Here is a 14730-nt window from a genome sequence, read left to right on the forward strand (position 1 = left end):
TGAAGCGTCATCATCATCATCATCATCATCATCATCATCATCATCATCATCATCATCATCATCATCATCATCATCATCATCATCATCATCATCATCATCATCATCATCATCATCATCATCATCATCATCATCATCATCATCATCATCATCATCATCATCATCATCATCGCCTCTAAGAATCGAAATCATCATCATCGCCTCTAAGAATCGAACATCTCAAACCTGCGCGTTGGTGACCAGGTAGGTTGAGATCCCGTTGTGATGTAAGAGCGACACGAACCTTTCAGGCTCAGTCAGACGCCCTCTCCTGCTCCTGCTCCTGCTCCTGCTCCTGCTCCTGCTCCTGCTCCTGCTCCTGCTCCCTCTCCTCTTGCTACTCGTACACCTGCTCCTGCATTTCCTGCCCCTGCCTCCAGATCCATATTCTATTCTTCCAGCTTCTCCTTTACCGGTTGATCTTGGGGTACATGATGGGCTCGCCGACGAGGGACAGAGCGCAATGGCGAACAGCGAAGGCCTCAGCAAGGCGAGGAGCGAGAACACCAGGAACCCGCGAGACACTTCGAATGGAGTCCTAGATGTGGATAAGGGAGGGAGGCAGGGAGGGAGGGAGGGAGGGAGGGAGGGAGGGAGGAAGGGAGGGAGGGAGGAAGGGAGGAAGGGAGGGAGGTAAGTACAAAAGCAAGGAGGAGGTGAAGCAGGAGGAATATAGGAAGGAACAGGAGGAAGAGATGGCTTACGTAGTGTCCCTTGAAGCATCCTTCCAGGATGTCCTCCGGTTCGTTCATGTCCCACATCCAAGAAGTACCAACCTGGTTGCCAGCAGGTCAGAAAGATGAGGGAAGAAGGGATGAAGGAGGGTGAGAATAGAATGAGGAGAGGAGAGGAGAGGAGAGGAGAGGAGAGGAGAGGAGAGGAGAGGAGAGGAGAGGAGAGGAGAGGAGAGGAGAGGAGAGGAGAGGAGAGGAGAGGAGAGGAGAGGAGAGGAGAGGAGAGAAGGAGTGCAGAGAAGAGAGAAGTTGAGGGGAGGAGAGGGAGCATGCCGGGTTTGTGTGATGCTTCCAGCAGAAGACGCATTTGTTTGCGCACGCAAGGGAAGGAGTCGCTTCCATGCATCTGAGAAGAGGATATTAAGAAAGAAAGCATGAGAAACAAAACAAAATAAGAGGGAGGGATAGATGGAGATAGGGAGGGAGGGAGCAGGAAAGGGAGGGAGGGAGGGAGGAGAGACGCAAACGGGGATTGCAGAAAGAGAGGAATAAGGAGGGTAAAGTGAGGAGGAGGAGGAGAAGGAGAAGGAGGAGGAGGAGGAGAAGGAGGAGAAAGAGGAGGAGAAGAAGGAGAAAGAGGAGGAGAAGGAGGAGAAAGAGGAGAAGGAGGAGAAAGAGGAGAAGGAGGAGGAGGAGGAGAAAGAGGAGGAGGAAGAGGATACCGATGGCTCTCGATGCCATAGAACGTGTGCTTGTAGCATCCCCCCCTTCCTCTCAGCATCGACTTTGTCCACCTGCATCAACTCTCATCCTCGTCCTCGACTTTGGGGAAGGAAGCGCATACGATCGAGAGAGAGAGAGGTGGAGGAGAGGAGGAGAGGAGGAAATTCAAGGGACGGAAGGCGAGGGAACCTGCACAGCTTGACCCCGCTGTGTGAGCCGACGACCTTGTACCCCTGCTTCTCTAGCGAACTTCGCATGCTCGGGCTCAGCATCTCCTTGCTCGAACCCTCTACCCCTCCCACGTCCTCAATGTCAGTGAGAGATGCCGATGCCGGAGGAGGAGGAGTAGGAGGAGACGTTCTGACAGCGGCATCACGGGCGCTCCTGCTCCCGTCCGACGCCGCATGCGAGCTGTCGTGGAGAGAGGGGAGGATGGGGAAGAGGTTGCGCCTCAGCTGCTGGGCGATTGCCTGCACCTGGTCCGAGAGCTTCCCCGTCCTCTGCACCCTCGTCACCGGCAGGATCCGCCTCCCCGACAGGCTGAACATGTAAAAGTCCAGGAGCTTCGCGTCCTTCATCGTACGGTTGTTGTTCTCGATGTAGACGACGCCGAACTTGAGGTCCCGCAGCAGAGTCTTGTCCACCCTCTCGTCCTCGTAGCAATCTTTCATATGCTCCAGCAGCCAGGCCTCCGAGCTCATCGTCGCGTTCCCGTCCTCCTCTTCCTCACTCATCGGCCTGTGGAGCACAAGCACAAGAGCCTCCTCTGTGCTCAGACTGTCTGCATCGAACCTGTCTAGAGGCTCAGCGATCACGGCGAGCTCTCCTCCTGCTCCTGCTCCTCCGTCCCTGGCCTTCTCCGCGATCTCCCCAGCTACCCGAGCTGCCTGCTCGTGAATGTCTCCCTGCCAGAGGATCCTCAGCGTCCTCGACTCCTCCCTGGCCTCAGGCCTCCTCCTCTCCGGCTCCTCGTTCAGCAGAGGAAGAGTCTGCTTGCACCACAGCTCAAAACCTTGCCCGGAGAACATCTCGTCCTCCTCCCCGACTGGCCCGACCCTCTTCCCCCCGCATCTCTCGAGCAGCTCACACAGCGTGTGCGCTGCTTTCTGATAGCTGGACTTATAGGAAGAGCTGCCAAGGCCGCAGACGGCAAACTGAAAGCCCAGTGGGAATGGAGCAGAGGAGGAGGAGGAGGAGGAGGAGGAGGAGAGCCACTGGAAGAACGGCCTGGCATCCGAGCATGGCTGCCCATCGTCCCATGAGGAGACGAAGAAGATTCGAAGAGCTTCATGCTGCTCCGGCTGTAGCGGGTGCTCAGAGAGATCTCTGACACTCACGTCCCGCCCCATCGCCTCCTCCTCCATCCTCTTTGCGCACTGCTGGGCCAGGGCCTCTGCATGGCCAGTGCGAGTTGCAAAGAAGATCTCAACCTTCATCTGAGAGGAGGAAGAAGAGGAGGAGGAGGAGGAGGAGGAGAAGGAGGCCTGTCCCCCGACATACATCCCAACACCCGCCTGCTTCTTAGCCATTGACCTTTTCAATCGACGGTATTGATTAGCAGGCAGAAACTCTCCAAACTTTCCTGCCATTCTGCTGCTACCGCCGCCTTTGCCGCCGCCTTTGTTGCCGGCGTGTGCTGCTGCTGCTGCTGCTGCTGCTGCTGCTGCTTCTACTATACCTCCCGAGGAATTTGAGGAGGATAGATTAGAACCTTGATGATCAATCTTGAATTGAGCCGGAGATGTTGTAGAGTTCCTCTGATTGTGTTCTTCCTCAGCCTTAACCCCTCCGTTGAGATCTCTCCCTTCCCCTCTCCTGCCTTCCTCTTCCGCATGCCCTCCTTGCGTCTCCTGAGCCCTCCCTCCTCCTCCTGGCTTCCCTGCTGCTTCACACGGTGGATCGTCATCAAACAGAGGTTCTCCCCACACATCCTGCAGGTATCGCTTCTCCTCCATAAGGCTCCGCATCTTACCAAGAGCCTCTGCGCGGGTGGAGCACTTGCCACAAGCCACCATCGCCTCCACCACGCTCATCTGAAAGCTCTTCGCTGCCCCGGCGTCCCCGCACACAAAGAGGCAGAGAGGAGGAGGAGAGGAGGAGGATGGGTCGGTGGCTGAGTTCGAACTTTCCAGCAAGAACTGGTCGGCAATCCACCTCCCCATGTAATCTTTGACGACGTCCTGCACGTGCAGCCGCTGCTCGCCACCAACCTGGTGGAAAAACTTCTCAACGTCGCCCGGGGCCTCAGTTTCTGCTTGAGCGAGAGCAGTGACAGGCTGAATTCCGAGATTTTGACTCCTCGGTCTGAAAATCATGACGCCCCTCGGGATATCCCTCGAGCCTATCGCGTGCAGTTCTCGGATCAGGTTCCCTCGTTCCTCGTCCTCCTCGTGCCGTTCCTGGTTTCCGTCCACCTCCTCCTTCGTCTTCTTTCCCGCTCCCTCCGCCTGCTTCTCCCCTGCTGTTTCTTTCCCCATCGTTGACATCATGCTTAGCAATTGCTCGTGGTGCAGAAAATCAACCCCCAACCTCCTACATGAAAACACCACGTAGACTTCACCTGTCCTCTGGCCTCGTCTCCTCTGCTCCGCACGATGCTCTAGAAAACCAAGGAAAGGCGCAACTCCCGTCCCAAACCCGACCAGCATCATCGGCGTGCGGGGATCTTTCGGCAAATGAAAGTCATTGGACGGTCTCAGAAAGCATTCCAACGTGATCAGCTTTCCCTTCTCCTTCGCCACATGAGACAAGTCCTCGAGGTATCCCGAGCACAACCCTCGACGCCTCACAGGAGCGCTCCTGCCCTTCCGATGCAGCACATTTTCACACACAGAGACCAGGATCTTTCCTTTCCTGCTCCCGCGCGCTAGAGGAGAAGTTGAGAGGGAGTAATACCTCGGGGATTGCGGAGGAAGCATCTCAACTAGCTGCCGGAGGTCAGGGGTGCAAGACTTGAACATCTGGATCACTTCAACAACATCCAACCTGCAAGAAACAAAGTCCTGCACAAACTTCCTCTGAGATATTCCAGCCTCCATCAGCTCCGACTTGTCTGCCTCGTCGGCACACAGATCAGCAAGGGAGCGCAGCAGCTTCTTGGGAGGACACGTCAGGTCTCGTTCCCACATCAGCTGATTGGCAATCTTCGGATCCAGCAATCTCATCGTTCGCTCCCTCACGCTCTCGTCGTACGTCTCGGGGAATCTGAATTCAGCTCTTGACGCCCCCTTGCCCTCCTCCCTGATCAACTTCCTAGCGAGCAGGACGTCCAGCAGTTTGGCCATCAGGTCAGGAGGGTTGGGGCACACGATTCCGATACAGTCACCGGGCATGTACTCAAGAGGTTTTGAGAAGTCCAAACTGAACTCCAACACTCTCCTTGCAGGTTCGTCGTGTCCTGACTCGGAGATAGATTTCACCTCCTCCATGGTCGCGCTCGCGGTGCTCGCACTGGGCATGCGATCCGAGCCTCCTCTCAACCTTGGTTGTAGCCATCTCGCTCCCCTTGCCCGTCGGAAAAGTTGTCTCTTCCAACCGTAGTCGGGAGCTATTCGGAAGCTTGGCAGTACCTCGGTGGAAGGTGGAAGATGGAGATAGAAGGCTATAAAGGTGATGAGGAGACAGCGGTGGAGCATCTTACGTCACCACCGTGCTCTGCTTGCAAGGATGAGAGGTTCGCATCAAAGGAGGCCTCCAGCGCTCGTTACCCCAGCACACCTTTACGATCCAGTTGAAGGGTGATCAGGGCGGTGAGGGCTGAACTGATTGTGTCCCACCAAGATGCAGCGACAACCAACAATATAGGAGGAGGGGTTAGAGGAGGGTGGAAGAGAAGGAGGGGGGAGAGCAGGGCCGGGGGGCGGAGGCGGCGGAGAACACACCGAGGGAGCAGGAGCAGGAGCAGGAGCAGGAGCAGGAGCAGGAGCAGGAGCAGGAGCAGGAGCAGGAGCAGGAGCAGCAAAGTGAATTTTTCATATTAGTGTTGCTGCACCCTGCCTCAGAATCGTTGATAGAACAAAAAGCAAGTTCACGGTGGCGGCAAGCCTCAGCAGTAGGCCCTTTAGTCTCTGCCGCAAGTTGATGAGTTGACGAGGCCGTGACGGAGCCTCGAAACTTGAAGGGCCGGGCCCGGGGGGCCGGGCCGCTGTTCAGGCCGCCGGGCCGGGCGCGCGGATCGGAGCTGAGCCTCCGGCCTCGGAGCCGGGCGGCCCGGCCGGGGCCGGTCACTGTCAGCCGTCCGTACGGCCGTAAGCCTAGTACTAAGACCGTGACGGTCACGTAGTAGCCCGCCGCAAGTTCGTGACCGGGTCCGGCCCGTCACGGCGGCAGTCACGGCGGACACCGTCTGTGACAGTAGATGTTTTTATTGAATCCAAGCACTGAAGTAGCATCCAAGCCTGGCAAGTACTGTAAGTTTTCCGATTTGAATCAGTTTAGGTGAGATTTGAGTGGATGCATCAAAAGCAACTTAAATGAAGTGGGCCGGGCAGTGCGGAATCCCACCGTTAAACTGCCATGATTTGTACCACAAAATTTACTAGGGCCCGTTTTTTGCCGGGAACTTTTATCAAGTTATCTTCCTGTAGCTTTGATCGGACAAGCCTTGAAGCCGGGTGAAGCCTCCTTGTCGGAAGCATGTCACCTGAGGTTGGCATGTCGGCCCGGTGACGGCTGAATCATCAGGAGTCCCGGCCCGGGCCCGCCGGCCAGTTGAATCAGCCGCGAGTCACGATGGACTCATGTGCACAGAAATGATGCCGGGCCGATAATGAACTCAACCCCCGTGATGCCTCATCTACCATGTTCTCAGTATCATGATCAGATTTCAAGTCATGCCCACTGCGGCATGCCGCACCGTCACCGGCGGTGAAGCCTCGGATCGGACTGCTGTGTCCGATCAGTCTTTAAGACACTGCAGTGCGGCTGACTCCGGCCTTGCCAGTTGAAGCCTGCCATGTTCAGTGAACCAATGATTGAGGCTTGCCAAGTTGACTAGTAACCTGGCAGACTCAGTCGCGACCCCCCAGATGTTCCGGCCCCCGGCCGCCGGCCCGCGTCAGGCTCAGCAGTGAGTCAGGCTTCGATTCAGTCCATGCCGCCCGGCGGCAGACGTCGGACTCATTCCCGGCGTTCCAATTCCCTTCTGGATTTTTTCACGTATCGAAAGGGGTTCTTATTCTCAAATATTTTGATTTGACGGTTCTGAAATTTTGTACTGCGATTGAAAAAGGTTCTGAAATATTATTGTGTAACGAAAAGAATCCTTTTCGCACAATTTTGGTCCATCTCCCCGCTCAAGCCCACCGTAATTCCCCGGCGCGCGCCGTGCCTGTGAAAATTTTTGCAATGGTCATGCTTCAGAGAAGCACGAATGAGGGTTCCATCTCTTACAAACAAAATGTTTCTATGCCATGGTTGCTTTTCTGAGAATGGTTTTGATCAACGTTAGCATATTCCAAATCAGTATTTGATGCATGGTGTAGGTTTGTCTATGAAATCGGTGTATACAGAAGTGATTTGATGTTGGTTGTTCAATTTTGCCACTTGTTGCTCCTTGCGATGATGGGGCAAAATCGTTATTATTGTAGTGTCATTACTCATGCACAATTATGGAGTGTGTTGGATGTGAATGTATTTGAGTCGAGCCAGTGACTTGTCAACCTGTTCTCATGTCCACCAACAACTTGTAAATCAACAAGATGTAAATCCTTGGTGAGCGTTGATTGCTGCAAGATTTCAAAGACTCGAATACATTCCTAGCACAGTATTTCAGCTTCAGAGTTTTTCTTCAGAGCAGGCTGTCTTTCAATTGCAGAAATTTTCAGATGAAGATGTTCCGTGAGTAGAGTTGAGATCATGTATGAAGTCTCGATGAAATGAATATGAGTTTTGACAAAATCAGGCTTTTCGAACATGTGTTCAGTTTTCCAGGGCCTCAGTGTTGGCAAGGCTTCGACATGATGCCAAACATTCATATGTCTTTAGGGACACACATGTGCGGCATATGCGTGCTTGTACTAAAAGACTTGCATGTTTCTGTTGAAAGTCGATCAACAGAGGAGAAACCTTGCCATCGCGCATGCTAGTTCGAATCTTTTATTGAAAATAGACATGTTCATTACTGGACTGCATCTACACGATCAACAAGCCCATCCTTCCTTGTGCATTTGAACTCCGATGTTCAAGTATGTGATCATTGCCACCTGGGTGACACCGCACAAAATACAAGAAGTTTTCTTGCTTCTTGGGTATCAGTCTTGGATTGCTTCAAAATAGGGCGGAAGGGACGGGCAGTAGATAATTGAATGACCTCAAACTCATCTTTTGTTGCTACATTGAGTACATGCATGCCTGTTAACAAACAGACGAGGCGAATGCTCACTTGCAGCTTTGCGATTCGACAAATAAGGGCATCAGTGCATGGGCCAGGATATCCACAATGACACGGCAACAATCCAAGAACTTTTGGATTGACAAACATTCTAGACATGTAGTCATGCCATTAGAATCAGTAACTTGCCTGAACACAGCTTGTTGATGCAACTGCTCTCCTTCTGATAATAACATTGATGGCTGTCATTCCAGTCTAAAGTTGATGGGCCATATCCCCCAGTTCCTCTGACAGCAGTTGACTTAGATATTGGCTGAGATGAACCAAGATCTCGCTAACGATCAACATGTTCCCTGACTTCGAAAGAAGTTGACATACATCGAAGTTTGAATCCATTGCACTTGGTTCATCACCACAACAGAGCTGCATTCATGCAAGGTAGGTTCTTTTCAAGACCCTTCTTGTATCTATGCAACAATACAACATGATTCGAAGCATACACGCATGATAATTCGATTGCAACACGTCCTCATGGTATCATGGCCATCGCTCCTTGTCGTGGCTCAAGCAGAAGGCGTGTGGGGTTGAGGAATTGACCCACCCCTACCTTCCGATTTCCATCTACTCAGGCTTTTTCAAAGGTAGGGGGTACTAGCTTTGGTCAAAGTAATTTGATTCAAATTTCCCTTGCGAGAGGGTCATTGAGCTATGGACCACAGGGGTGGGTGCTGTTTGACCACTTACCGGTAATCGAATATGATACTTTTCGACGCCAATTCCAGTACGGTGAGCCCATACTTTTAAGATTTCATCCTTCCTCCCTTGAATCCGATCCACCCCACCCTGACTCTGACGGAGGGAAACGTACCGGTTCTCTAAACTATCTGAAACCACCCATGCGAACCTCACAGAAAATGAGGGACTTTTGTGGTACAACCTCATGTATGGGGAGCCCTGAGGACCTCCGTACAAATACCACAACGCTTTGGAATAAGTATTTTAAGGGCAGTACAAACAAAACGCCCTGGTACTAAAGATTCCAGAAGGGAATTGGAACGGAATGTCACCGTCACCGTCCGGATATTGCCGATCATGCGGCACTTCATTAGGCTTGGTTCCGAGCGCCGGCCGCGGCCGCCGGCGCCCAGTGCAGTCGCGGCCAGCGGCCTTAATGGCACGGCCGCCGCCGGGTCACGGGTAGTACCGTACTCTCAGTGCGGCCGGCCCGCCGGGCGACCGGGGCCCTGGCCGCTGAGTGAGTGGCAGCCTCGGAGTACGGTCACCGCGAGCCGATTAAACTTCGAGTTCAGTAAAAGGCCGTAAAACTTCAGCCTGTCCGTGACTTTGAGTAAAGGTCCGTGACTCGAGTCGGAACTTCGGAACGCCGTCACAGCCCGGCCCGGTGTGCCACGCGCGGCCGGGCTGTGACCGTCGGACTGGATGATGAGTGAAAAGATGATCGGATCGAAGTCACACGTTAAAAAGTAACTTTTATAATGATTAGTTCAATGTTTTTTTTTGTATATGGGACTCGCCGCGCGTGATTCCGACCGTTGAGACCGGTCGGTACGGCCAGTCGGAGCCTCTGACCATGATGGCATAGTATGGGGACGTAGATATACATGACTCAACTTGGAACTTTACCCAGTCGTGTCCGTCAGGCTTGACTGTAACCCTTACGAGGTTGACTATAGCCTCATCTTTCACGACTGTAGTGCATCATTACGGCTGTCCGTTTGTACCGAAGAGTCGCAGAGTGTTCCCAGCCGTGTTAACGGGGGCCGCGATTCCGTGACCACCCCTATCCGCTTACTAAGTTAATCAGTGGGCTCCACAGGGGTAGTAGATGCTACCGAATCCATGGAGATGGCTCCCGGATTTCAGTCTTGGAGGTGAAAAGGAGTGATTTCAGCATCTTATCCCGGATTGATTACATTTTTCAATCACGCCCCTTTCAGCACCCTCTCTGTGCGACCTCTTCCGGGCTCCGCGGACGCCCCTGTTTTCCCATTTGAAGCGATGGTCTTATAGGGGTGGGGTGGTCAGGAAAAAGTATAAATCAGTTATAAAGTCTTTCCTTTAGTTAGGTGCCAGGAGATTATCCGAGATGAGCAGGTCAACGATTGGAGTCGGAGGTGGGTCCTTTATTGAAGGGGGTAGTCATGTGTTAAGACGGCGTAATCCAGTAGCCATAGGACTACCCCTGAGACCACCCCACCTTCCCATTTCTGACCTCTACCTACCCCACGGGATGATATCTTGACCACGACCTAACACCCCTTCATGAAAATCATTCAAGTACCCCTAAGTTATGATACAAATTGGACTCAACCTACCGGTCATTGGCGGAGTACCCTACCTCCTAAAACACCCTCATTACAGCCTTTCATTACATCTCCTGGTGACCCACCCCTCCCCATGTCTCCTTCATGACCCCTAGGGAAGAAGACACCGAATTTCGCTCACCTTCTTGGACCCTTTCAGAAACAATTCTAGTACCTCGTACCTCCCTGGTACTATGAAACAGAGCACTACCCCTCCTTTATGTACCCCCTCACCTCCGAAGCTACCCCACCCTCTGAGCCCCTACCCCCAGTCAAAGATTTTATCTAAAAAGAAAAAAGAAAGAGACCTCTTGCACCCACCCTACCCCAGAACTTTTGACTGTGTACTCCCCTGCTGTCCTTGCACTACTCCTCCCCTCCCATCACCCCTGATGAACGAGATGCACCCATTTGCCACTACCCTACCAAAAACACAAAACCACCCCATTATTTCATGCTTATCTTTTGCCAACACCATCAGGTACCCGTACTTTTGAGTTCCACATGTACCCACCCAACATCACTACCACCCCATTACCCTCCCCCCTACGTTTCGGGTACAATTTCGTGCGATCACGTATCTCGTCCTCCTGCTGTTGTCACGACGGGTCCTCGCTCCTTACAGCACCCACCCTGGTCCCCCCCACTCATCTCGCAAACACCCAACCTTTCCCCATCCTTACCTCCCCATTCTCCCCCCGATCCCATCCAACAAACTTCATAAAGTGGGCGGCTGACAACTGCGTCCCCTGGGTTTGTTCCTCCACGTGCTCCTTGCTCCTTACATTCCTCCCCTCTACGCCTTCGCTCTGTGTCGTTCTTTCCTGCCTTCCTCCTTCGTTTCGACTTCTCTTGTCCTTGCAACTCTTGTGTGCAAGCAAGCCAAGCTCCCTGTTCACCTCAACTTGAAAGATATCCGCCATGGCCCCCCCGAAAGTACCTGAGCGAGCATTGGAAGTATGCCCAAGGAGAAAACTCACCGACATGGAGAAAGACATTGAGCCTGTTCTTCTCACCCGCAAGATGCTTGAAGGCTTCTATGGAATGCCCCTGTGCGACGTCGCGACCACGCTTTCTATCTCCCTCTCTGCGATTCGCAAGGCCTGCAGAAGGTTGGGCATCGAGAAATGGCCGTTCAAGAGTAGGAATCCTGGACCCAAGAGGAAGTCCGTCAAGATCGGAGGTTGCGAGACAAACTCCCCCGCGGGACCATGCAGCTGGTCCTCCACCAGCTCCGAGTCCTCGGGCTCCATAGCGTCGCAGATGTCAACCCCGACGCAAGAGATAAGCGTTCAGTTCAGCAGCATAGAGGCTCCTTCAACAGCGCTGCAGCTTCAGAGGCAGCCCTTCCAAGTCCAGCAGACGTGTAGCTTTGCCTTCAATGCGCCCCGCGTCCAAGCAGTTTCCAAGTTTGAGTTGGCGCAGCAGCAAGTCTACGAGAGCGAGCTGCTTGCCAACAACGACATGATGTCTTCTCAGTTCATGCAAGATCCATGGCAGCAGCAGCAGCAGCAGCAGCAACAACAACAACAACAACCACAGATCGAGGAAGAGATGATGCTGCGTGGTCAGGTGGAGATCAAGATGGAGGTGCCTGCTGGTAGCTCAACCATGCCGCCTGCTGAGTGGAACTTGGACGCAGTTCGCTGGTCGTTCCAGCACAACGAGGAGGAGGAGTTCTCTGTGGAAGATGAGACGGAGGAGAACTTCTGGAAAAGCATCAATGAGGTCATCCCTCCTTCACATCCTTGATTGATTTTTGTCTTGACGCCACCATGTGAAACCTGGTTGCGATTGTCAATATTTTGTACTTCCCCGCTCTCCTGTTCCCATTGCGGTTTGGATACGGGCGGCGGAAACCTTGTCTTGTTACTATAGCTATCTGTTTTGATATACTCTCTCAATAAATCGTTTAATCAAAAGTGCATCTTGCTGCATTGAGATCGAACAAATACACATGCCTTCTGGCAGTTTGTCTCATGTGTGTATTCCCTTCAGTCACCGTTCTTGTTCCTCGCAAAGATGTCAATCGTGATCTGAGGGTAGATCTGCATACTTGTTAGCCGATGATTGACCGCAACGTGCAAGACAAGCCACCAGAGGAAGCAGCTTGCCACGAGGTTCATCCTCGACGCATCTGCCGACACAGGGGTCAGAGGAAGAGCCCTTGGGCATGCAGTGGGGGTCACAGTGGGATGCGGAGGAAGAGGTGGGTTGAGAGGTGGGCCGCTCGGTCGAGCATGTAGCATCTGCAGGACAAGACCGAAGTCAGCCGTTGATTCTCCAGCCTTCCCACCTGGGCGCAAGGGGTGAAGGAGCAGAACAATGGGCAGTGAAGTTGGGCCCGGCAGGCCCGGCAGGCCCTTAGGACCCGCTCAGTCTCGTCGCCCCATCTTACCTCGCACAGAGGTTGTACTGGTCGCAGTTGCAGCACTTGTACCGGATCTGTTGCGTGGAAGGCAGGATCAACTCATCCTCTCTCCTCCTCTTCCTCCTCTCTTCTCACCCCGGCGATCGGATTTTCACTGCAGCTGTCGCAGCCCGTTCCCTGTCAGAGGATCAAGTCACAAGTCCAGCATGACCAGTCCCGCACACACATGGTGAGTTTGTCCTGTCGTCAGGTCGATATTTGCAATCTGAGCAGAGCATTGCCGTCAGCAGGAGCAAGAACCGTCAAATCCCTCACAGATGGTCGGAAGTGCGGCGGGAGTTTGCGGTGACAGGCGAGGAGGACCTGTTGGTGGTTGAACATATCAAGAGCGACCTGGAAGCAGAACAGCAAAAGGTTCTTGTCCTCTACCTCGCTCTTCAACATGTTGTCCCTCTCCACACACCTCGCGCACAGGCTCTGCATACTCCTCTTGTCCGCGTCCCTCGCGATCGAGATGTACCGGACGCCTGATATGTTGTCGCTCTTGCAGTTTATACAAACAACCTGTGAAGGAGTGAAAACATAACTCGCTCCTCTCCTCCTCTCCCTTTCATCCTCCTCCTCTCCTTTGGCTCATAAGAATGGCAATCAACAGCAATCAGCAAACAGCTTACCCCCGTATGTTTCGTCGCCCCCAACGCAGGCAGGGAGATGACATCCAACATTCTGCTCTGCAGGAACCCCAAGCTCATATCCTACCAACAACTCTGAGTCGACCCTTCCTTCTCCAGCTTCTCTTTACCGCGTTCAGCTCCCCTCGAGCAAACGATCCCCACGAGAAAACTTGAGAGCCGTTGGAGAGGGCCAGGGAATGAAATCGACCGCAGCTCAGCGACGAGAACTTGGCATCATCCCCTGAGATCGTTGACAACGAGAGCGATAGGATCTTGCTCTCCCTTGCTACTCCTCCTTCCCAGATCCGACCTTCTCCATCCAGCAGCACCGCAACTTCAGCCCTGAGGCTGCACACCGACGTCATTCCCCAGCACCTCCCTGTCATGGCCGAACTCACGAGATGTCACGAGCACATGCCGGCTGCTGACTTGCGGCCACGACTGCTCGCATCTTCTTGAAGCGACATTCCTTGTCTTCGCACACATCAATCAATGTTCATGAGCTCTACCCGCCTTACCGTTGTTGCCCAACTTGCCGGTGAAGAAGAGATTGCCTGTTTGTCCCAGTAAGATCCATCCTCCTCCTACGTGTTCTTTCCCCTCTTCGCCCTTTTCCTCGAGCTTCTCATCACCCTCCACCCCTTTCCTCCTCCTCCTCCTCCTCCTCCTCCTCCTCCTCCTCCTCCTCTCCCTCCTCCTCCTCCTCCAACTTCCCTTCATCTCCTCTCTGCTCTATTTCTTCGCCCTCATCTTTCTCAATCCTTGCGTCTTCTCTTAATCCTTGGCATCAAAGTCTCATACCGTCAGCATCCAGCGCAATCATCTTATCTCGCCCCATCGCAACTTTGACGATTCTGGACAGAAACTTCTTCATAGAGTGATTAGTGAAACGTTTTGCTGGAATAATCTACTAACCTTCTCCTCCTCTTCCTCCCCTTGCTGTTCCTTCTTGTCCTCTTCCTCCCCCTCTTCCTCATCCTCTTCGTGTCGTCGTGCCAGTCTCGGAGCAGGACAGCAAGGTTCACCATCGACATCAGCAGGAAGAGCCTCCTCCTCCCCAAGTCCCAGCCGACCATCCTTAGCACAGCCCCAGCAGAGAAGATAACCCGACGGTGAAGAGCGAGGAGGAAGGAGAGAGTGAGTGCTGCTGCTATGAAACATTATCGCACAAGTCTGGTTGTTGCTTGCTGAGACGGAGAGGAGGGACATTTCCCCAGTCTCTATTTCCACTTCCCTCCGCCAGTCCACGCGGGTCGGGGAGAGGACGGAGCTTTTCTCCTTCACTCCGCATTGCCCCTCGTAGTTCCTCCCCCACGCGAATAGGCTGCCATCTGTACTGCATCAGGAGGAGACCAGGAAGAAAAGGAGAGAGAAACATAGGAAGTTGATGAGAAGAAAACAAGGAGGAAAACCACTAGAGAAGGGGGAGGAGGAGGAGGAGGAGGAGGAGGAGGAGGGAGGAGGAGGGAGGAGGAGGAGGAGGGGGGAGGAGGGAGGAGGAGGAGAGGAGGAGGAGGAGGAGAGTCTCTCACCGTCTGGCTCATCGGAACAGTGAGACTATCCGTCTCCAGTCGCTCGAACGTCGACAGCCCATGAG

General features: G+C 53.5%; 4 protein-coding genes across 4 annotated transcripts in view; 1 reads left to right on the forward strand and 3 right to left on the reverse strand.

Annotated features, from left to right (window-relative positions):
• The window catches only part of GUITHDRAFT_52860 (hypothetical protein), a gene marked incomplete at both ends in the record, with an annotated part of 3467 nt that extends 1720 nt beyond the window's left edge, over positions 1-1747 (reverse strand). Inside the window, 6 exons of the mRNA XM_005831575.1 lie at positions 223-280; positions 450-574; positions 741-812; positions 1074-1116; positions 1433-1504; positions 1623-1747. Of these exons, the coding sequence (XP_005831632.1) occupies positions 223-280; positions 450-574; positions 741-812; positions 1074-1116; positions 1433-1504; positions 1623-1747 (495 nt within the window). The remainder of the gene's footprint in view (positions 1-222; positions 281-449; positions 575-740; positions 813-1073; positions 1117-1432; positions 1505-1622) is intronic.
• Positions 1748-4024: 2277 nt separating this feature from the next.
• GUITHDRAFT_71954 (hypothetical protein) lies at positions 4025-4351 on the reverse strand (the record flags this gene model as incomplete). The annotated part of the gene is made up of 1 exon (XM_005831576.1): positions 4025-4351. A coding segment is annotated over one exon (327 nt), but the record flags the coding sequence as incomplete, so codon positions are not given.
• A 6658-nt stretch (positions 4352-11009) lies between these two features.
• Positions 11010-11840, forward strand: GUITHDRAFT_109430 (hypothetical protein; the record flags this gene model as incomplete). Its single annotated transcript, XM_005831577.1, has 1 exon — positions 11010-11840. One exon carries the CDS (start codon positions 11010-11012, stop codon positions 11838-11840), a length of 831 nt encoding a protein of 276 aa, XP_005831634.1.
• A 242-nt stretch (positions 11841-12082) lies between these two features.
• On the reverse strand, positions 12083-13971 carry GUITHDRAFT_109431 (hypothetical protein; the record flags this gene model as incomplete). Its single annotated transcript, XM_005831578.1, has 11 exons — positions 12083-12225; positions 12494-12533; positions 12595-12636; positions 12686-12724; positions 12775-12852; positions 12889-13023; positions 13134-13214; positions 13262-13481; positions 13532-13607; positions 13652-13687; positions 13935-13971. The coding sequence occupies 11 exons, from the start codon at positions 13969-13971 to the stop codon at positions 12083-12085; spliced, it is 927 nt and encodes a 308-aa protein (XP_005831635.1).
• Positions 13972-14730: the final 759 nt, after the last annotated feature.

This window comes from Guillardia theta (assembly GCF_000315625.1).
Source record: "Guillardia theta CCMP2712 unplaced genomic scaffold GUITHscaffold_39, whole genome shotgun sequence".
Taxonomy (NCBI): domain Eukaryota; class Cryptophyceae; order Pyrenomonadales; family Geminigeraceae; genus Guillardia; species Guillardia theta.